General features: G+C 39.5%; 1 protein-coding gene across 1 annotated transcript in view; it reads left to right on the top strand.

Moving 5' to 3' along the window:
* Window positions 1-22,292, top strand: part of astn1 (astrotactin 1) — a 362,355-nt gene that overhangs the window by 129,352 nt on the left and 210,711 nt on the right. Inside the window, exon 12 of the mRNA XM_020936068.2 lies at window positions 5,652-5,802. Coding sequence (XP_020791727.2) covers window positions 5,652-5,802 — 151 coding nt within the window. The remainder of the gene's footprint in view (window positions 1-5,651; window positions 5,803-22,292) is intronic.

Below are 22,292 nucleotides of genomic sequence, written 5' to 3'. Positions count from 1 at the left end.
TTACTCAAAAAGTAAGAGGTTTTTCAACCTAATCTTGTACCATATGGTAGAAAACTATATGAAGCAAATATTCAAACCAGTTTGTTAAGGATATGTAAGTGAGAACCGCTAGTTATCGATGTTTGTATTTATTGCCCAAAAAGTGCTGCATATTTCATTCCCTCCGTTACCAACATGAGTTTTTAAATTTTTTGTCAACAACTTGAAAGAATATCACAGGTTAACTTTACCTTTTTGGAGTGCTAACTCTTTCCTACATTCTAATACCTTACTTATTTCAATAGTCCCTCTAGTTTCTGAATAAGAGCTATTTGAATGTAAAAAATCTGCCCGTTTCCCTCCGTTACCACTTGACCGGACCCACCTGTTTTATCGTTTGAAAGTATTGTTGGATTTCGATATTATATTGATGAATATTTGGTTTATTTTGAGCCCATTTGGTTTTGTGTATATGATATTTTGCCAGCATAGTGAGAGTCTGAATGAGGAATCCGAGATCTTTGGGGATGGAGGGGCTGAGGAAATAGAACAGGATTCCTTTCTTTCTTTCCTTCTTCCTTCTTCCTTATCCCTTATCCTTTATTCCTTATTCCTATTCTTTTATCTTATTCTTGCAGTCAGAGGGGTCACCTCTCCATAAACCTGATCTGTAACTTGGCCTGAAGGTGCCACCTGCTTGTCCTTGGAGATAGATCAGTTTAAAGCCATACAGTGGAACATTTCAGTCAAACTAATAGCATATAAATATAGAAAAAAGAAACAACTACTTGAGAACAAATATATGATTACAATTCTTCCAGATGATGTAGAATATATCCAGTTAAGATTGTAAAAAAAAAAAAAAAACTCTTCATAAAATTACAAACCTTTCAAACACAAACAAATATATTTTTATTTAATCAGTTTTCCTTTGTCAGTCCAGGAATATTGAGCCCACTGTGATAGAACTATTTTCTAATGAACTAGCATTTCTTACTATTTAAATTGACCACTAACTTAAATGTCTCTCTGGCGGCCCCCATGTCAGTGTCACAGGTTATATTAGTGGCCTATCTCAAATTAAACACATCCAATCAATACTAGAATAAAACCATTGGATTCGAGCAGGCACTTTCAAAGCTATTACTCCTGTGGCACTGCATTCTCTATCTGCTGCTTTGACACACAATTAAAATGTTTATCTGCTCTAAGTGATGTCACTGTTCACTATCAGATTACACAACAGCCTAATCACACTTTGCCAATACAGAGCCTGGGACCTGAGAGGGCTGCATTACTGATAAATGTGTACTCACAACATGGCAGCGCAGTTGGTAAGGGCTCTGCTGAGAAAGGGTCGTTGTTAAATCCCCAGACTTAAATCACCGTGTGTTACTGTTTTGGTCTGCAGTGACTTCTAGGCTTTATTTATTTACTTTTTTACATAAATGGTAAATAGTCACATTTTTATACAGAGCTTTTCTAACTTCAAGGTATTCAATGCTAGGGATGGGCATGATTAGTTGATTAATCTATAACTGATCATTAAGAATTTTGTTGATAAAGTTCATTTTTAATCGACAAACCAAATGTAGGTTGCTGTGTGTGGCTATAGGGTGACCAAACGTCCATTTTTCACGTCCTGGCTGTCTGTTTTTTTGTGTTTTTTTTTTTCTGATGCAAATGTCCGGGTTTTCATTACCTTTCATTGGGACATTAAACTGAGCGGCTCTCGTAGCTCTCTGTGCATTCAAAAGGAGCGAGCAGACACAAACAGTCGGTCAGTCTGCAACATGCCGACGCGCATTTAACGATGACATGTGCAAGAAATTCCCCGCTTTCCATCCCGGTCAGGACAAGTGGGAGACCATGTGCATAGTAAGCACATATGTTTCGGTGTCCAGTGGGGGTGTCATGGACCTCAAAGCTCACCAGGACACTGAAAAATATTAAAAAGCTTTGCCAGGTGAAAGTAGCTCAATGTCGATGACAAGGCCCCACCACCCACCCCCGTACGGTGTCCTGGATTTGACAAACGCAAATATGATCACCCTAACCTATATTCCACTCGTGTCGTGTCCTTTAGTCCGACAGAAGTTGACCGCATCAGTGCAAAAGAGCTGTTTTTTTCTTTGCTTAGTTTATGCAATTTAGCCATGTTGTTTAAAGTTTCATTTCTGTGAGAGTTGCGCAAAGCTGCATTAAACACATTATAATGTCAAACGGGCTGATGTGGCTCTATAGTGGTTACAGTTTATATGTCGTAAAGTTTAATTTATTTATGCATTAGTAGTGCAGATAGTAATAATAATGATGATAATTTTAATATAAAAATGTTAATGATTAATTGAAACTCGATTGTTAATTCTCCCAACGATTGATTAAGAAAATTTTATCGAATGCCCATCCCTACTCAACGCACTTTATATCAAGGACATTCATACACCAGCATACACAGACAATGTGGGTGAGGTGGGTCAAGTGTTTTGCCCAAGGACACAACGGCAGCATTCATCCACAACAGCTGGAATTGCACTGCCAACCTGTGGGTCAGTGGAGCTGACGACTCCACCAATGTTGTTCATGTTGAGAGCGGGATTGGAACTGCCAACCTTCAGATCAGTGGACAGTCTACCAACTGAGCTATTTATTTATTTATTTATTTATTTATGCCCTTGCCACTTTCAAATAGTCAGAACAAGTGTAAAGACGATTACAGCTGCCCAAAATTCCATTAGAGATCATATTTTTACTTTATTTTACTTTTACTTAAACCCATATTTTCAATGCAAAACCACACCATTATCTTTGTCCACACTGCAACACTGTGTACTGGCACCATTATTCTGTCACATTTCTCTTAAACAGTGCATGAAAATAGATTTACTTTCCAATACGTTGAATTTATCAACCTCTGCTGCGCCCTCACAGATAACAATGCTATTTTTTTTTTGATTGAGCAATACAATCCCAGAAGGTCAGATAACCGTTTTTGTCTCAGTAGGTGAAGAAAAACCCTACTATGTTCTTTTACTGTTACCATATACTCTATTCTTTTTGAGATTTAATACAGTTGTAGTCTGTGGCAGTTATCTGTGCGGTGGTGAGCATTTTTGTCTAACCTTTATTGTAAATGGTGTAGAATGAACAAACTGTGGGCCTGTGTTGAATGTAATTGTGGTTGCCAGATAATTCAGCTTTAACGCTTGCTGTGAGTTTCGTCATCTGTTCAGGCTGTGTTCAATAGGCCCCCTCTGAGTAAATGGCAACAAAGCAATGGGCAATTATAATAGAAAAATTGGTTTGTAAGATAGCATCAAAACAGGAGGAAAAGTTCACCCTTGCCGTGTGAGGACTGGGGAATTGTGGGTAAAGATTGGTGTTTGAGGCCATCATTTTCAAGGTTCATGGCAATCCTATTATAAAAGTTATTGTTTATCTAGCCGTAATGCAATTCTTCTCTGCAAGAAATAGGCATACACTACATTAAAATTCAGGAAAAAAAAAGTTGACCAAATATATTGTTGTCCTTCGAGCAGATCATCTACTAAGTGACCTTGCACAATGGATTGGGGGAGTTATTATTGAATAAAAAAAAACTAAGAATCTAAATTGTAGACTCAAGGAGCTGGGAGCAAGGTTAGCGCACTGGATTTTTGCAGTGTTTTATCTCTAGAGTTGAGTACTTAGCATAGCAATTGTGCCGGTCATAGCTTTTCTAATGAGGATTACAGTGAATGAATTAAACATGAAAGTATTTGTGATTCATGAAAAGAGATATTTCTTTTATTAAGTTAAACAGATCAAGGTGGTATGCATGTGCTACAACACTCTGCTCACTGATTGTTGCTTGTTTCCGTGCAGACTGTCTCAGACATGATCCCAGGGAGTTTGTGTTCATAGTTACTCATGTATTGCTGGCAGGACGAATTGTGTCATTAATTTATTCTTTGCCTGAAAGTGATATAAATATGTATGAAACAATAAGAAACTCAATGCTGTACAAAAATAAACAGTGAGAGGTACTCAGTAAATCAGTAGGTAGTTGGTTAAATAGTAAATGGTCAGATTTTTATATAGCCCCTTCCACCTGCAAGGCACTCAAAGCTCTTTACTTCAAGGAACCATTTACCCATTCACACACATGCACACACACGCACACACACACACACACACAGTCACACAAGTGTACGCAGACAAGTAAAAGCCCTACAAAGCTCTTAGGGTCCAAATGAAACCATTTTCTGCTGTCTGCATAAAATTATAAATATATTTTATTGTCCATGAACCAGGAAGTAAGACTGGATAGCGGGCTGGTTGTTGTTAGCATTACAGTGAGGGCTTCTGAAAGTTGTGAAAAGTGCTTACATACCCAGTGAATAATTAGGATGCTAGGAGTGCATTAGGAAAGGAATATCTAATGATTTCAAATTAACCACCTTCTTTTTTTTAAGGAAAGAACTTGATGGGGTGTTTGCATGATTAGATTTGTCTATGAAATCCTGTGTAGAATAATATAATTTTTCATGATGCAGAGGGCTAATGATGTCTTCTTTCAAAAAAAAAAAAAAATAAAAATAGGGAGAGGCAATATTTCCCCCATTGGAGTATGGTTATCTATGTCGGAAGGGGTTGCATAGGGCAGTAGTAATAGTAATAGGTAAATCACTTTGAGCATCACAGTATAATAAGGATGTTGTATTGACTCTTCTCCAAAAAAGAAAACTGCAGGACTCCTCATAGTTGCATGTAGGAAGCATCTGAAAAGACTGTAAGTGTAACTGTAATCTTCTGAGTGTGCTGCAAACAGGTGAAAAACAGGTGGAAACAGCATTTTCCAGCTGCTCCTCATGACCCATGTAACACTTATTTTGTTCTCTCAATCTCATGTATGTTATGTCAAATGGAGGGTCAGTCCTCCTCATCTACCCCTGTCTACACTCTCCTACACAAATCACAAATATCCTATAACTGTATTTACCTTAAAACTGCTTTTGAAATCCATTCAACTGCATTCACTCCAATAAGAAATAAAACATGCTACTGTGTCAATTTCCCTATAAAGTTTGTCTTTCCCCATTTCTATCTGCCCTTGGTTCTGTTCTGGATGGGTTTCCATTAGGTGAATATGGTACCATGTCCATGGCTACTGCTCACAACAAATCGATACCTGTATGGTAACTATGGATACCATAGCCCAATCAGTGAAAGCTAGTATTTGGAACCAGTAAAGAAGGCATAATGGAAATAAACAAGTGTATAGGACCTGATAGATTAGGGCTGACGCTTGCCTAATTCAATTCGAGGGATGTCAGTTTATGCAATTTTGATTATGATTATTATTGTAAAAAGAAACTTCACAGTTTTATAATTCATTGTCAACAGTGAAATCCATATTTGTTCATTCCCAGTGTCTAATTCCTCTAGTATGTGTCCAACATTATGAAATTAAAATGTAGGTTTAGGTGAAGAAGTGCCCCCCTCTGTCCCGTTGTGGGGCAAGGCCTGGCAATCAGGGGCATCTGGGCCTGGTGTCCCTTTTTGTTGTTGTGACAAATAATGATAATTATCGAAAAAACTATTTGCCTTGACACCCCTTTACTACACAAATTGATATGGCGTCCTCATACTCCCATAATCCCTGAGTGAATGTCCTCTGGTCTTTGACACAGGGAGGAGTTGATGATCAGCTCGTCCTTTGACTCTCTGGAGGTGTTGCTGGACTCGTTTGGACCGGTCAGGGACTGCACCAAAGACAATGGCGGCTGCAGCAGAAACTTCCGCTGTATCTCCGACCGTAAACTGGACTCCACTGGCTGTGTGGTGAGTCACTTCCTTTTATAACATCTACACTGACGAAAATCAAACGTCACTGCAAGCACGCCACCTTTGACCACATTCACACAAACTCTTTCATATAAGAACATATAAGAAAAACATACAAGTTTTGATTTATCGCCTGCTGCACTGACCTCTTCACATGAGTCGTACTGAATGTTGAATGCATTTTCCTGTCATTGTGCAGCAGTATGAATATGTATGAGAGAATCCAGAGGTGCAAATGGCTCTTATAAAGGAGTCATGGCTGACCGCAGGGTACACTGGGATTGGATGGCTTCCCAGTCCCCAAACAGAATATCACAATAGCTTATAGTAACTGTTGTATCAAGTCATTTTTTAAATCTGTTGGGACTTGTTGCGTTACTGGAATTATGTTACTAGGTAGTAAGACTGCAGTGTTGTGCATGAACGAGTTCAAAAGAACGCGTTCATTGAACACGTTCGTTTTTCAGTGAACTTTGAACTGAACGCAACACTTTTGTAAATCAAGAACTTGAACGTGAATTTGTTCAGATTATGTGTGATGAACGACGTACGTCACTGTTGGGGTTCAGTTAAACGTCGGAATTTGTTTTCACCTGACGAGTGAGGTTCTGCTCGCACTTCACCTCGCGAAACCACAGCCGCGTGTCAACGTGAAGGCGACTCCACCGGCAGCTTTAGCAGAACGTACGGGCTCTTGTGTCTCTCAATGAGAAGTCAATCAAACTTGACTGGGCGCGTTTAGCTGCTTGTATTTACCTTCTGTACAGGCTGACCACGGCAAACGCAAGGATTTCAAAAGTAAATTTCAAAGCACTAATTAACAGTGTATGTGGATCTGGGCTCTTTCACATGATACACAACTGCCCAGGGAGCACAATGTGCTGATGGTAAATGCACAGATACAACAACAGATACATGCTCTCTGTGGATTTTGACGGGGATACGCGCCTACGCTCGTGTAGAGCGTCAAAAAATAGGATGGATCCTATTTTCTGAAATCTACACGCACAGGACGTGCTGCTCTGCGCGCGTATTATTTTACTTGGTACATATGTCAGTAACGCGCGTCACAATGCTTTTTTAACCTGGATTGAAATGGTGGGTTTTTCGTTTTTCTTCACACAAATTTGCTAAAATCACCGCGATATCAGCAGCGGTGAAACGCCGGAGGTGCGCCCGCGTAGACCGTGATCCTGAGCGAAAGGACCGACGCAGAAGTCCGCGCTCCACCGAGATAAACGCAGCTGACGCCCGATCGCACTCGGGGTTCTCTCAGGGGCGGTCCTAGATTCCAAGTTCTAGTCCAGGATTAGTCCTGGTTTGGTCCTGGTTTAGTCTTGGTTTAGTCCTGGTTTAGGCCTGGTTCAGTTCTGGTTTAGTCCTGGTTCAGTCCTGGTTCAATCCTGGTTTAGACCTGGTTCAATTCTGGTTCAGTCCTGGTTTAGTCTTGGTTTATTCCTGGTTTAGACCTGGTTCAGTCCTGGTTCAGTCCTGGTTTAGTCCTGGTTTAGTCCTGGTTTAGTCCTGGTTTAGACCTGGTTTAGACCTGGTTTAGTCCTGGTTTAGACCTGATTCAGTTCTGGTTTAGTCCTGGTTTAGACCTGGTTCAGTTCTGGTTTAGTCCTGGTTTAGACCTGGTTTAGTCCTGGTTTGGACCTGGTTCAGTTCTGGTTTAGTCCTGGTTCAGTCCTGGTTCAATCCTGGTTTAGACCTGGTTCAATTCTGGTTCAGTCCTGGTTTAGTCTTGGTTTATTCCTGGTTTAGAACTGGTTCAGTCCTGGTTCAGTTCTGGTTTAGTCCTGGTTTAGTCCTGGTTTAGTCCTGGTTTAGACCTGGTTTAGACCTGGTTTAGTCCTGGTTCAGTTCTGGTATAGACCTGGTTTAGTCCTGGTTTAGACCTGGTTTAGTCCTGGTTTAGACCTGGTTTATTCCTGGTTTGGACCTGGTTCAGTTCCGGTTTAGTCCTGGTTTAGTCCTGGTTCAGTCCTGGTTCAGTCCATATACGGCACAAAAGTTCAGCATCTTCACAGTTCTTTTGGTGAGAGTAAATTAAAAGTGCTGCAATAGTCATATAATGTTTTACATTTATACAGTAATATTGTAATGTAACAAATGACTTTGAAATGACAGGAACAAGTCATAAATAACACATCACAGTTTTAAAGTCACTTGTCCAACAGTGGATCTTGTAAAGTTGTTGTAAACTAGAAGTCAGTTTGAAAAATAAATGCAGCCTTTCATTTACAGATCTCATCTAAATATAAAATGAACTGAACTTTGAACTAGTTCAAAATTAAAATTGTGAACTATGAACGTGAACTATTCACTTTGAACAAGTGTGAACTGAACTTTGAACTAGTTCATGAAAAGTGTGAACTTGCACAACACTGTAAGACTGTACAGAAAATAGTATAGACCTGTCATAATGATCATTTTCATAACTTTGTTACACAGTCAATGCTACTTCCGTTTTGCTGCTAGCCATTCCAAATTGCCAACAGCACCAGATGTTTGAAAATGACTGTCTACCTTAGATTTTTTTTTCCTTTTTATGTAGCTCAATTCCACCTTAGATACAATTTTTGTGTGTGCCAAAATGAAATAGGTATGTTTGAGTCACTTCAAATCTTGTCTATACCTGTGTGAGCATGGGCTTTTCCTGTGGTCGAGCTGACCCTTGGCAGTGCAATCTAAGACCATCTCTCGCCTCTTAGACACAGAACACATCTATTACCTCCAGGTGGTGCTTAGCAACCAGGAAAAGTAGCATCTACATTTGTTTTCCCCTCCATCTGTTAGGGGCTCCAGCAAATGCCTTTTTGAGGGGGTTATTTGTGCAGTCTTAGCACCGTCTGCCAGTGTTTTGCTTGCACTAAATCCCAGACTATATTGGTAAGCTGTCAGGCGCTCCCTCCTAACAATTTTATTTCTTTTCAAGTACTGTGATGTACTTGAGTGGAGCCTTTCAGGTGTGCTCAGGAAATGCTGTTTTTGCACATTACCAAGATAAGTCCCCAGCTCTTTGCCACAGACAGAAATGGCTGCTGGGTTGTTTTTAAAAACTCCCAAGCTCAGAAGAACATATGAGTAATTTAAGAGGTTAGGCAAACATCAGGGAGAGACTTGATTTTACTTTGGAAGTCATGATTTTAAGACTTTAAAAACACAACCTTATTTTCTTCATATCTTCATCACATTAGATTTCAGTTTAATTTCATCTGAGCAGAAAATTGTTATCAAGACATTTTATCTCATATTGCTTAAAAAATAAAATACAATATTACACACTTTTAAGGGCACACATAGACACAATGTTGTTCCAATAATACATTCTCCTTTATTCTGTCCTTTATGCTCAGTGTGTTAGCCTCCTTGAACTTCTCTTTTATATATTGAACACAGGGATATTAACACTGTGGACTTCATGTATGAGTGGAAAAACAGCACTAACAATTACAAAGTCAAGTGTTTTCAGTGACAAAATGTCTCTCTCTGTGAAATCCCTGGCTCAGGTCACATGTCCTCTTGAATTGGCAGAACAACATGGTCTGACTGAAATTCTCCCAATACTTCCCCTCTGCTGTTGGATTCATGAACAATAACAGTGGTCACTTGAAAAACACTCAAATAATTTTATTTTCATTATTAGTTTGCATTTGGAGTTGTCCTCACATTGCTCTGCATGCTCATATTTTATTATTTAATTTGTTATATATTTACAATATTTTATATATATCAAGGTGGAACAGAGCATTTTGAGCTTTGGAGATGTAGACTGACTAATAATAAATACTCAAACATGCCCAAATGAAACAAAACACAAACCCGTATGTATGTACTGTATGTTTTTGATGAGGTGATAACTTTTTAACATGGATAAAAGCTCGCACGAGTCAATTTTGCGTAATATAAGACCTTTAAATGTGTTGTTTGCGTTTAATAGCAAAAGCCAGAAACCATATTTATTTTCTTCATCATCTGATTCACTGGACTTGGCAGCAAGATTCAAGGTAATACAAAGTTAAGATAGTAAATCCTCTGATGTTGTTGTGTATTTTCTGGTTACTTTTATGCAGCTTGCTACACAGTATCTTGTATGGAGTTGATCCCAGGTGCTGCGCTGCTGCCTTTGTAAATCAGGAGCTAATTGTGAACAGATTGGGAAGGCAAATTAAATGAAAAAGGCAGCACAAATTTGGCTTGCACCTTTCATTATGGAAATGTGTGCTATCCAAATGGGGCAGATACACAGATAAGACAAGACGTTTACATGCCGAGAAGTTTAACTCAGAGCTTATTAGAAAATTAGGGTCACTTTAGTTGTGCATTTACTAGGTATTTAAAGGTGCATTGTGGAAGATTTCAGGTGGAGGGCCCGTCAAACGCTTATCTCGCTTGTCTCCATGGAGATGTTACTCCTTCATCTGGGATGTTTGAGATGAGATGAGACCAAACCAGTTACAGGTCAGATCTGTGGAGAGGCAACCCCATTCACAACCAGAGTGTATGCTTAGTGAGCAATAAAAAATCCATAGAAACAAGCGGGTGATGATATCAACATAAAATATTTTGTTAGAGTTTTAAACTTTACTGAATCCTATTAGCCCCTGGTGTTTTATTATTAATTTGATGGGTGGAAATGTGTTCTGTTTGGCATTGATTCCTAGATGAATAGGATCCATTAAATATCTGAAATGCGTGTAAATGTTTTGAAGTATATTTTCCAGTATTTTCAGGCCTGTCACACTTGTAACTGATTTATAAATACAACAACCAACACCTTTATGTTAATATTTAGAACATTAATGACTTGCATAATCATTCTCACAAAACCATTTCTGAAATTACTGTCCAAATCTAACTCTTCCATATTAATGCATTGCACAGCGCCTTGTGTATACCATATTGTTTATATTAGACTAAATAGGCCTAAAGAGGACAGGCTTTAAACTCATATCCACATTATCATCTCATCCTGCCCATCAGCGCTCTGCCTTGCATACATTAGCGTGTGTTTTTAGTAATTATCGCGCGTCTGTCGAGATTATAAATGAGCCTTGCTTGCTATAATCACGGTGGTAAACTGGCTCGGGCCCAACGCTCTGATGACGCCCTAATCAATTAACACCTTGTCTTAGCATTCACAACTGCAATAGCCAAAAAGCCTTGCCTGTCTCTTGTTTGTGTTTAATATCTGCGACGCTAGCTGGCTCTTTGACACTTTCTGCGCTACTTACCAAGCCTTCCGTCCTCCGAGTCTCCAAAGTATTGCACTCCAGGGTAAGTAAAGATCGTAATAATCACAGCATGATTGTGGGATTAATTAGCCATGTCTTGTCACACATCTCTCTGACAAAATGGTGGAAAGAAGGATGATGTTGACAGCACAGATTGGCCAGGATAAGAATTGGCTGGGCTGCTTCAGAACAATTTATGCAGTGGTTGTTTTGTGTACACTGCTTTGCTCACAACCCCCAAAGGCGCGTGCATCGTTAGTGTTCAAGTGTACTGTACAATAGCGCCTTTCGTCTGTTTTTCACACGTTATGCTTGAAAAGGGGAGTGCTTATAGGTCAAAAAGGCAACGCATGCATTTTCTATGAGCTGCCAAATCAAAAAATCACTCTTTGATCATCGAGGCGTTCAAGGAAGTGTTCCTATTACCTGATCGTATACACTGTTGCAATATGACACTTGAGTAAATTGACGAAGATAGGAGAGCATCAAATTGTGTCTGTATTGTTTTGTGTATAAGCCTATCTGAAATAGTCTCCATGCTTTTATGCTCTGTATATGATGCACGTTGAGTTGATAGAAGGAGTAATATAAAGTAAATGGAGTGAGGACAGCTAAACAGGAGTTAAAATTTGACAATATGTAAAATCAGTACAGCAACTGAGATGAAAACACAGAAGATTCAGTTTAAAGAAGGCATATTGTGTTTGTGTATAACTATACTCTACGATTCCCTTTGAAACATCAGGGAGACTCACCAGAACACAAAAAGACAAGGCAGAACAGGAAAACCTAAAATCCACCATATCAGACCACCGTAAAAGAAAAAAGAAAAAAAACACATTCTGGTTTGGGACGGTGCGCGGGTCATTGAATCGGAAAACAACAAGTTCATACGCTGGATCAGGGAGGACACTGAAATCAGGAAACTAGGCACGGACAGCATTAACCGTGATGATGGAGCGTTCCTCCTTTCACACACCTGGGACACCCTCCTCCAGAGAACACTGGGTGATGGGAGGCGTGGTCAGTTTGAGCGACTTGTCAGGTCCATCAGGCTGACCACACTTACAGGAAGTAACAACAGCTGATATACAACACGCCACCACCAACAGCGGTGACAGTTCTGAAGATGGCTTGCAGCGAGCAGCCCATACATATCAACAAGGTAAATACACTTTAATGTATTGTCTTTAAAAAGAAGCCAAGAAGTTATACCCATGGTTCGTTATGTTATAATGTGCACATTTTAAATCACAATATTCATCTAAAACGACTTAGTAAAAGAAACAAGTGCGCTGACTTCCGTGTTAGAAAACTACAGTGCCCAGGGAGCAGACTTCACCGTGAACATCATCACAACAAAGAGTCATGAAGTTGTCAGCACCACCTATGGATAGCTGTAGATCACCCTTTCGAGCAGATTTCTTTTCATTTCTAGCAACATGACTACACGACACTGCCTAATCCTACGTGAATCACTGATTAAGAAAATTTAATTGGATAACGAAGTAAGCACAGAGCAGTGCTTGTTTGCCGGTGGTGGTGAAAACGGGTTGATTGGCAATATGGCATCTTGTAAATAACCAATTAAAGATTGCTCAGACATGGATGAATCACTCCCAATACAACTTTGAGAGGTTAAATGAGAAGAGGAAACAACTATAACATGATTGAGAAGTCTGGAAAGTCAAGTGTGCTTTAACATTTTTAAACAATTGGTGAAGCCATAAAAATTGTCAATTACCTCCCATTCAAGAAACTAAGAAAAAAGTAATTGTCATCATAAATTCATTGGTTTCAGCTTCCTGTTTATAGGTGACATTTTAAAGACTTTTCTGTCTACTGGATCGAGACAATACTTTGATTTGAATTGCTAATTGTTATGGCAACAGTGCTATTTCTCATCACTCAATAACCTACTCACAATATTAAATGCTCTCTTGATCTGTCTGTATCAAAATACTTGCTGTGGCCATTTCGGTATTGAGTGTCATCAATCAGTAGTTTCATTTTAGGTGCCGCTGGCTTTAGTGTGTGAGCCACCATTTAGTATTGGCTGCTTTCCCTTAGGCGGCAAAAAACAATCTTGAGTGCGATCACATTTGGGGACAGTAAGCAGTGTCGAGTGGAGTCAATATGTGGCAGAGATAGAGGGCTGCAGAAGAATGAGAGCATTAGATTGTCACCTCTGATGTTGTGTTTGTGCAGGTCATCAGGAGCAGGAGGCACAGGCTTATGTTTACACTGCTGACAAATGCTCAAGTTCAGCATTCTGAAGTGGCTGCCAATGGGGAATGAAGAGTGCAGTTACTATTAGAGATGGCAAGATTTGCTTTATTAAGAATTGTTGTGTTTGTTTAGGTCAATGAAATACAGTTAACCTCAATTCAATACTGGTAATCTAAATGCAAAGTGCTTTTTATCAGGCTTTTTATATCTCACCTTAATGTTACTATATCAGAATAAAATACAGATGGGGGCAGCTAAAATGAATATTGTTTAAATGCAGATTTGTGTTGTAATACAGTGAGTTCTTGATTCAAATCACCCATGGAAATTAATAGATTCAATATTTGTGCATTTACCTTTTGGATATTTCATGGCATGATATTATCACATTCATAAAATTGATTCTTGTAAAGTTTAAGCCATGTTATAATGCTGTTACCTCCTCAAAAAACATACCTGGAGTTGTTTTGTTTCATTCACACATTCACACATGACATGAGTGATCCTTGTTTATTAGTCTGTCTTCATCTCAAAGGCTCAAAATGCTCTGTTCCACCCTATGATGTCATAGCAGTTTTCAAGTCAGCCACTTTACTTTTTACACTTTTACCTTTTGTTCAGAGAAGAGTGACAATTCCATGGCTGAAATTATCCAAGTGTTATTCAAGAGTGTTTTGAGTTTAAGAGAAGAACTCCTACATATACAGCGTTTTCCCTGGTTGTGTACAGTTCACAAAATGGTCTAGTTCAGGGGTTTTCAAATTGGGTGAATGTGAGCCTCCGCTTACTAAAGACAGCGGAGCCGACATCTAAACCAGGACTAAACCAGGACTAAATCAGGTTTAAACCAGGACTAATCTTGGATTTGAGAGAGAGAGGGAGAACTCTGAACTAGAGGTCTGCATAGGACAGAATTTTCATTCCCATTCCTGCCTGCATCTGCGATATTTTGTCCCAGTCCCGCCTGCAAATCCCACAGGATGGGGACGTTCACTTTCTTAAGCTCTATCAAACATGAAGAAGGGAAAGGAATTGACCACATCTGCAAGTTTAGGCTGCTCAAAATGTTTTTATTAACACCAAATAAAATACCCAGCACAAATGATGTATGATACGCATACATCTCCTGACCATGCCCACAATGAGCTTTCAAAATGTGTTCCGTGCTGCAATGTTTTGCGTCGGGACCACGGAGCAGGGTGTCCGCAAAGCACCTAAAGCCTAGTTCAGTCCTGGTTTACTCCTCCTGGTTCAGTCCTGGGATCAGACCTGGTTTAGTCCGCCTGTGTCGCGCCTCCCTAGTGACTCACCTATTGAAAACCACTGGTCTAGTTGTTGGTTTATTAAGGCACCTCTTATTTTAAAAAGGAAAATCCATAATGCCTAATGGTTAAAAAGAAGGTGCAGGTGAATACATCAAGGAATCCGATTGCAATATTAGAAAAAAAAAAAAAAAAAAGTTTTTCTCATAACATTGTCCCTTTGGTTCTCTTTCAGTTGTATTGTCTCTGTGGCTGAATTATTATGATGTAGTCTGGTCATGCAGTTTCTTCAACTCCATCTCAGCTTGTGGTCAGGGTTCGTTGTTTTACTTACAGATAAGGATTAGAAAAAGAGACCAGACATCCAGACAGAAAATGGAGTGCAGTTCTCCAGAAATGTATTGGCAAAAAAGTTCAAGTCATAGTTCAAGTACAACTTCATTCATGAGCCAAAGAAAACAATTTCATAATTGTAAATAATTACTAAATTACTATTACTAAAGTACAAAATTTTGGTTTCATTGTGATTTCTGTTTTTTGTTTTAACCCTTCCAGACCGACGGTATCGTATATGATACCGGCGGACATGTTTTACATAACCGCGGATAACTTTTTAACCATAAAAGATAGAGACTTAATTTTTTTTTCCTCGTATAGATAAGACCATAAACCCGTGGCTTTACGAGCATCTTTCCGGCATCATCCTACGTCACACGCACGAGCTGCGTGGTGACGTAGTGAAAACAGGTGTCCAATAGGAACTTCGCTCTTCGGCGCGTGACGCGCTCCATCCATTTTCATTGGCCCAAACTTTGCCAAAGAGATTGTTGTAAGTCAAGATAGTTACTCCTCTCTGAGCGACTGTGCTCATAGCATTTGATAAAGCAGGCCTAAGTACCATTATTTCTCAAGTAAATGGCAAATTACGCATCTCGGTGTGCGTAATTGCGCATCCCTTACTATTTTTCTTTGAGAAGTTTTTTTTTTACTTGCAAATGATACATAATACACCCAACAGGACGTAAACAGCCTAGTGCCAAGCAATGAATCGGGTCCGCGCGGGTGTGAGCAGGTGCGCACAGATGCGCGCTTGGCGTACACACATTCGTGTGCCAAGGCATTTGTTGTTTTGCGCACAGAGGATAAAGAGCTCCTGGAAGTCTATCAGAAGAAAGAAAGAAAGAACGAACGAAAGAACGAACGAACGAACGAACAGAAATGGCACGCAAAGCGTCACTTTCCTTGCTGGAAGCAGTGGCGATGGTAACGGAGCCTGGCAGTGACGCCGAGTCCGATGTGGACACTTTTTATACAGATGAAGAGTTGGATTAACTGGAGGATCTGGACCTTATTGAAGAGTAAGTAGCAAATATTTCATAGTTATTTAGAGCAAACATCATGCAACACTTGTAGTAAACGGGCGTAAATACATAATAGTAGCATGCGTAATGCCTATTTACGCATTGTTTGGATACAGTTTTATGTGATGCGTGAGGGGTATAATCATTTAGGTGGGGGATAAGATTGTGAACTTCAGACAACTGTTTACCTCTGTTGCACTAGACTTATGACATGTATGTTGTTGTTTGTAATAACGAGCTACAAACTACATGTGTAAAATGGATGAAGTGGTTTAGGATGTGTGGATGTCCTAATTAGTGAGGTCATAATCTGTTGACACCATTTGGGTGGGGGATGGGGTTGTGCATTGTGTTTGCCCCTGCTGCACTAGACTTAGACTTGTTGTAGTACATATGTAATACACAAGTTTTACACAAGCTAACATTTTTTCCTTTTCTTTTGTTTAGTGCTGAGTCAGAGGATGTTCCTCAGGCTCCTCCAGATTCCCCTGTGCCATTCACTTCAGGTGTCTCTCCAGCTTCATCAGTGTCTGCAACCCCAGCCACCCGTCCAGAACCATCAACACCTTCAACACATACGATCTCCTCTGAGAGCAGGAGGAGGGGCAGGGATGGAGGACATGGAAGATCCAGATCTCCACTCCTCAGTACTTCATCTCGACCACACTTACTAACCACCACACCAGGAAGACCGCAGCAGGCAAGGATCATATGGGAGGCTGTCATGTGTGCACTGCTGACAAACACAGGGGGAAGAGGCAGTGTACTGCATGGAAATGCAAGGCATGTGATGTGGCACTATGCCTGGTGCCTGATAGGAACTGCTTCCATGATTGGCACTAGTGAAGGACTTGGACCTACAAACTTCATATTTTGCACTTTTGTAGCTAAGACCCTAAACTAAGTATTTATTATGTCTAAAAAGTTGTTTATACATGTTTGCTGTGTGTTTTGAATAAAGGAGTGTGAATATTATTTTCCGTTTTTTTTGTTTGTATTTCTAGTGCTATAGCTTTTATTACAGCCATATGACACAACTACAGCATTCAGATTGTGAAAAGAACAGGTTGTACTGAAAAAAAGGATGTATAGCACTTCATTAGGGGATAAAAGTGGGAGTTTTAATAGCAAAATTAGGAAAAAAATCCAGGCGAGGACAAATGTACCAAAAATGCCCTTAGGTCTGGAAGGGTTAAATAATAAAGCTATGTAGGAATACTTATTTTCCCCAAACACACATAATCCTGCTATGAGGAAAACATCAGCCTTTGACCCTTTAAAACATTTCTTGAAGACAGAGTTGCACTTGCTTCATGCCCACCTGACCTCCAGCCGCCCCCCTGTAGTGCTTTCTGAACTTCCCTGTGAAGAAGGTGAGGGGGGGTCACCAATGTCCGCCGCAACCAAACATACTGCTCATAACATCCGCGGGAGAAACTAGCACTCGCAGATAGAATGAACTTTGACCCCATGTGCTTATCTCATCACACAATGGCCGCTGGTGCACTCCCGAGTTTTTCCTATTAGCAAACGTGACAGGAAGATAAAAAGCTAGAGTCAGGTTTAAGGCTAAATGGTTTATGTAACAGAATAGATAAGGTGATGCACAGTTCATATGCAGTGATTTGTCTGTGTGTGTTTGGGCTAAAATACATTTCCTTCTATTTCTATTTTAACTTCTCAGTCAAAGTAAATTGATCATACAAACATGGACTAATCAGCAATTATTTTTATGGTACACCTGTTTGTCTCTGTGGAGATGTTACGGCTTTGCATGGAATGTTCCATGGTATGACTTTAAACATTGTCATTTAGCATTTGTTCATTACAGGTGTTTCTATAGCTCAAAAATACAATAATTTCTTCTGTGAATAGGGGCGACTCTAGACCAGTCGGAGTTCTATTGTAGCATAGAGCTGTAACCGGCTTGTCTCCCTTTTGGTAGGTAAGTTGCATCTATACTGTGGAACATTCTAGACAAAACAATAACATTTCCATGGGCACATCAAGTGGCAGACCCATTACTAGAAATGTGATTTAGACTTGTCAAAGCCTGATCTCGTCAGATCTCAGAAGCTCAGCAGGGCCGGGCCTGGTTAGTTCATGGACGGGAGACGACTGGGAAAATGAGGTGCCACAGGAGGGCGCCACTCACCAAAACTGTCATTGTGTCCTTAGGCTAGGCACTTCACCCACATTGCCTAGTATGAAAGTGGTCTGTGTCTGTGAGGGGTGGTGGTTAGAGGGGCCGATGGTTCAGATTGGCAGCCTTGCTTCTGTCAGTCTGCCCCAGAGCAGCTGTGGCTTACCACCACCAGGTATGGAGTGAATGCATAATGCTCTGTAAAGCGTCTTTGTGATATATGGCTGTGAAAAGCACTAAATAAAAACATACTTGCTTACTTAGACTTAGATGCAGTGCACTTTTGCCATGTGAAAAAAACAGAACTGAAATTGATAAAACTTAAATTTTTAGCCTCTTGGTTAATTTTGTCCAGACACAACAGATGCTCAATCTATTGCCTATTAGTCCATATCTCCTAACAGCAGCTTTACTCCAATATTAACCAAAACAAATCTAGCCAGTATTTGAAATCTGATTTTCCACTGTGCAGAGCTTGTTACCATTTACAATTAGAGTACCTCTGGCTGCACAGTCCAAAACTAGTGTGTCATCTTCACAAAGAGCTCAGCCATTTGTTTAAACTCCAAAGGGTCCAAGAACAGATTCCATTTTAATTGGGGGAAATTTTAGTCTGGCATTTTAGGGAAACTCTGGCAGAATTATAATGGCTTTTAAGGACACACAACCTTCTTGTGTCCAAAAAAAAAGAAAAAACTAATAATTTTACTAAAGCACTGTATATTACACTGCCAGAACAGAATGTCTGAGCCTGTTTGGTGAAACACGTATACATTACAGTGACTATTAAATTAGCCCTGTAGTCACGCACCAGTCGGCCAATCAGACTCATTTATAGAACCACATAGCTTATCCGTCTCTCTCGTGAATTTGTTGGTGTTTGGCCACGGAGCACATTCTCTCAAGCCTCCAGAGCTGCATGGATTTATCTCCATTAAGAAACAGGATTAAAAGGCAAGGAGCTTCAAGGCCTTCTTTCAGTCTTGGTCTACAGCATGACCATTTTACTCGCTGTCCACTTTATGAAATAGCGCATATGATAGATGGTTATTACTTTGTTCAAAAAGACCATTTTAGTCTGTGTTAAAGTCCTGCGATTATCCAGCCATCTGCTCATCATTCAGCAGTGACTTATGGCTTCTGCTTCATATTTAAATGTCACACCATGATATCATTCTTTATGTTTGCTCATAGCCTGAACTTTGCAGAAGAATTTATTTTTCACACATCTAATTGAATCAGTCTGCGATAATGAAAAACACTGATAAGGCATTTTAGACCATTTCCTGCTCTTAACGTATCAAATGGTATAAAATATGACTATGATATAAAACTACTTAAGCACTAGAGTATTTCAGTCACTAACGTTTAAATCGTAGTCTTATGCAATATGTTGTAGCAAGTGAATGTTTTCCAGCATGAACCTAATGTTAATAATAAAGCACACCATTTTCAGACCTAATTTACACGTAACTGTCTTGAATGAGCAATTAAAGGTCCTATATTACGCAAATTTGACTCTTGTGAGCTTCAAGCCATGTTATAATGTTGTTCCACCTTGTGATGTCATGAAGCAGTAGTTTTCAAGTTAACAACTACCTTTTATTTAGTAGAGACTGTAAAATCCATGTCTGAAATTATCAAAATAATTCGAGTGAAGGTGTATGGAGGTTATAAACACAAGGTAGAACAAAGTGTTTTTCTGTTTTAGAGAATATCTCAGGCTAAATATGCAGGGTTTATGTATCTTTTATGTATTAAAAATGTATTTGTTTATTTATTAAAAATGTTATGTATAATCTTATGTATTAAAAATATTTGGATGAAACAAACAGAACTATATTTGATAAAAAACAGCACAATAAAGGCCCTTTAAAGCACAGTGATGACTTAAAGGAAATTAACATTTTACTTTGCCCAAATAAACTGTAGAATTTTAAAATATGAAAATGATGTTATCAAAACTTTCTCAACTTGTTATAAGTCTGCAAAAAGGATTCCATTGAATGATGTGAATATACTGCCCTGGTCAGCACAAGTTGGCAAAACGCAGTATAACATATTCAGTCAAAGTTGTGTGAAGGTCTTCTCTTTATGTGATGGACACCTGCCTCGGTGGATCCTTGAGCGCTGTCCTACTATTCAAAGTGGATAGAACTGTCCTCCACACACTCACTGCAAATCATTTAGCAACCTTGATCTATACAGAATAGGGACAAAAATATATTGTATATTTTTGAAAATCACTAGCAAACATATGCACAATAATAATGAATAATATGTATTTTAAATTCACTATGTAACGTTTCTCTTGGTGCCTATAATGTTCCTGGCATTAAATTCAAGTGACACTAAGTCAACCCAGTTTACGGCAAGAGTGCATGTTTTTTCAGGTGTCTTTGAGCAGCTAAATTAAATACACATGTGATCAAATAAATGCTAGATAAATAGTTATAATGCCATACTGTGGTACATTACAGGCAAAGCATTAATATCTCCATGGAGTAAGGAGCAGACTGCCCAAAACTCCAGTGCTAAATTATTCGGAGTAACCCGGATAGGCCTGAATAGCTTGTGTCCTCACACTGAAGCCAAAAAACACAAGTGAGAAAAGTTTTTAATCAGATAAAATGTGCGAGGCTTTAGCGCCTCTTCACTCAGGGACTTGTTTTATTCAGAGGATTACAGTGATTTAGCCTGGATTATGGACCAGATCTGTCCAAATCTCTGTCCATGGACAAAGGCACAAATACTCAATGATTATGATCTGTGTGCAGATGGAAAGCGATCAGTTTGGGATGTGGCAGAAGTCCATTATATTATTATAGAAGTCAATAACTAAAGCTGCCTGTGTTTGAGGAGAGATGCCATCAATACAGAAGCTCTCTTCACAGTTGGTAGCTAAAGCGCTGTGGGCGTCTCTAAAGGAGCTATATACAATGCATTGTTAAAAAATTAAGGTGGACTATATAACTGTTATGGTATAGGGGTCAGCCACCGCTTGTCTCCATGAAGATTTTTTGCTTTGCCATGAATGTTCCACAGTTCAAATTATTATCTACTTACAGTATCTACTGTATCTTAGATTTATTCAATTACAAAACTGTTGCCATAGCTTGAAAAGATGAATTCCTACTGAGAGCAGAATTGGCCTCTCCCCAGATCTGACCTGCAACTTGGTGGTGTCACCTGCATTGGGCATACTGTGGAACATTTCAGGCAAGGTGAACATCTCCATTGAGACAAGAAAATAGCTATAACCGCTCACCAGAAAGGTTACACAGTGCACCTTCAGTATGCAGACATGGACTGCAGATAGCCAGGCTAGTGCCACCTAATGCCTCTGCTCAATTTAATTTCTCTCCAGTGACTAGATTAGGAATCGGAATACACTAGACGGCAAGAACCCCAGAAGTTGTAGACCGCTCACAGGCCAATCAGCGAAGAGCTGTGAAGCCAGCAATTACTTGGACACCACTGAGCGTTCTGGCTCATTACATACGTTTTGACCAAATAGCAGTGATTGGTTAAACAAAAAAGTACCCGCCTACTGTGGAGTGAATCCTAATGCTGTAAAGTCAGACACGTAGATGATTTGGGGAATGTATTCAACATAATGTATTTATTATATTACATTTTTTTGTGAATGCTTTAAGTCAACACATTTGTAGATGCAGCCAAATACAAAAGCTAGCTTGCATGCATTTCTTTGCTGCTTTTAACCATATACTCTTGGGATCTAATTTTGGTTTAAACAAATGAAATGTATATCCCTTTATACCACTAGTGAATCCCGTAAGACCTCTGGATAGTGTTGAGTCGGGTATGAGGAAAAACCAGGTTGCTTTGACACTGGTCTGAAAGTATAGCCTTATTAAAAAGAGGACTTTGAATGAAATCGCTGACAGAATAAGAGCCGACAAGCACTTTTAAAAACAGCTCTGAAGCTATACTGCCCGGCTGTGTGGAGACACGGGGTGAAATGAGGTCTCACTGTGGACCGTTATGAATTCAACACGGTACAAATTTCAATTAAACACTCCTCCATTGCTCCCCGAGACTCCACATTGTCAAGGCTTGTATTAATTTCTAGAAATTTATCTTTGACACCCGTTGCTGTTTTGCACTTAGAGGACTAAAATGGTTTCTTTCCACTCATCAAACCTAAAGACAGTCCTTTTGAATGGTGTAAAATTGAAATTAAATCCTGCTGCAATGCCTCATCTCCCTGAGCAGAGCAACAATGTCTTTTAAA

The sequence above is a fragment of the Boleophthalmus pectinirostris genome, unplaced genomic scaffold (genome assembly GCF_026225935.1).
Source record: "Boleophthalmus pectinirostris isolate CB_2022bp ecotype Guang Dong unplaced genomic scaffold, ASM2622593v1 HiC_scaffold_16, whole genome shotgun sequence".
NCBI lineage: Eukaryota > Metazoa > Chordata > Actinopteri > Gobiiformes > Gobiidae > Boleophthalmus > Boleophthalmus pectinirostris.
The sequence above is the reverse complement of the archived record's forward strand: the minus strand, read 5'-3'. Positions and strand labels throughout refer to the sequence as shown.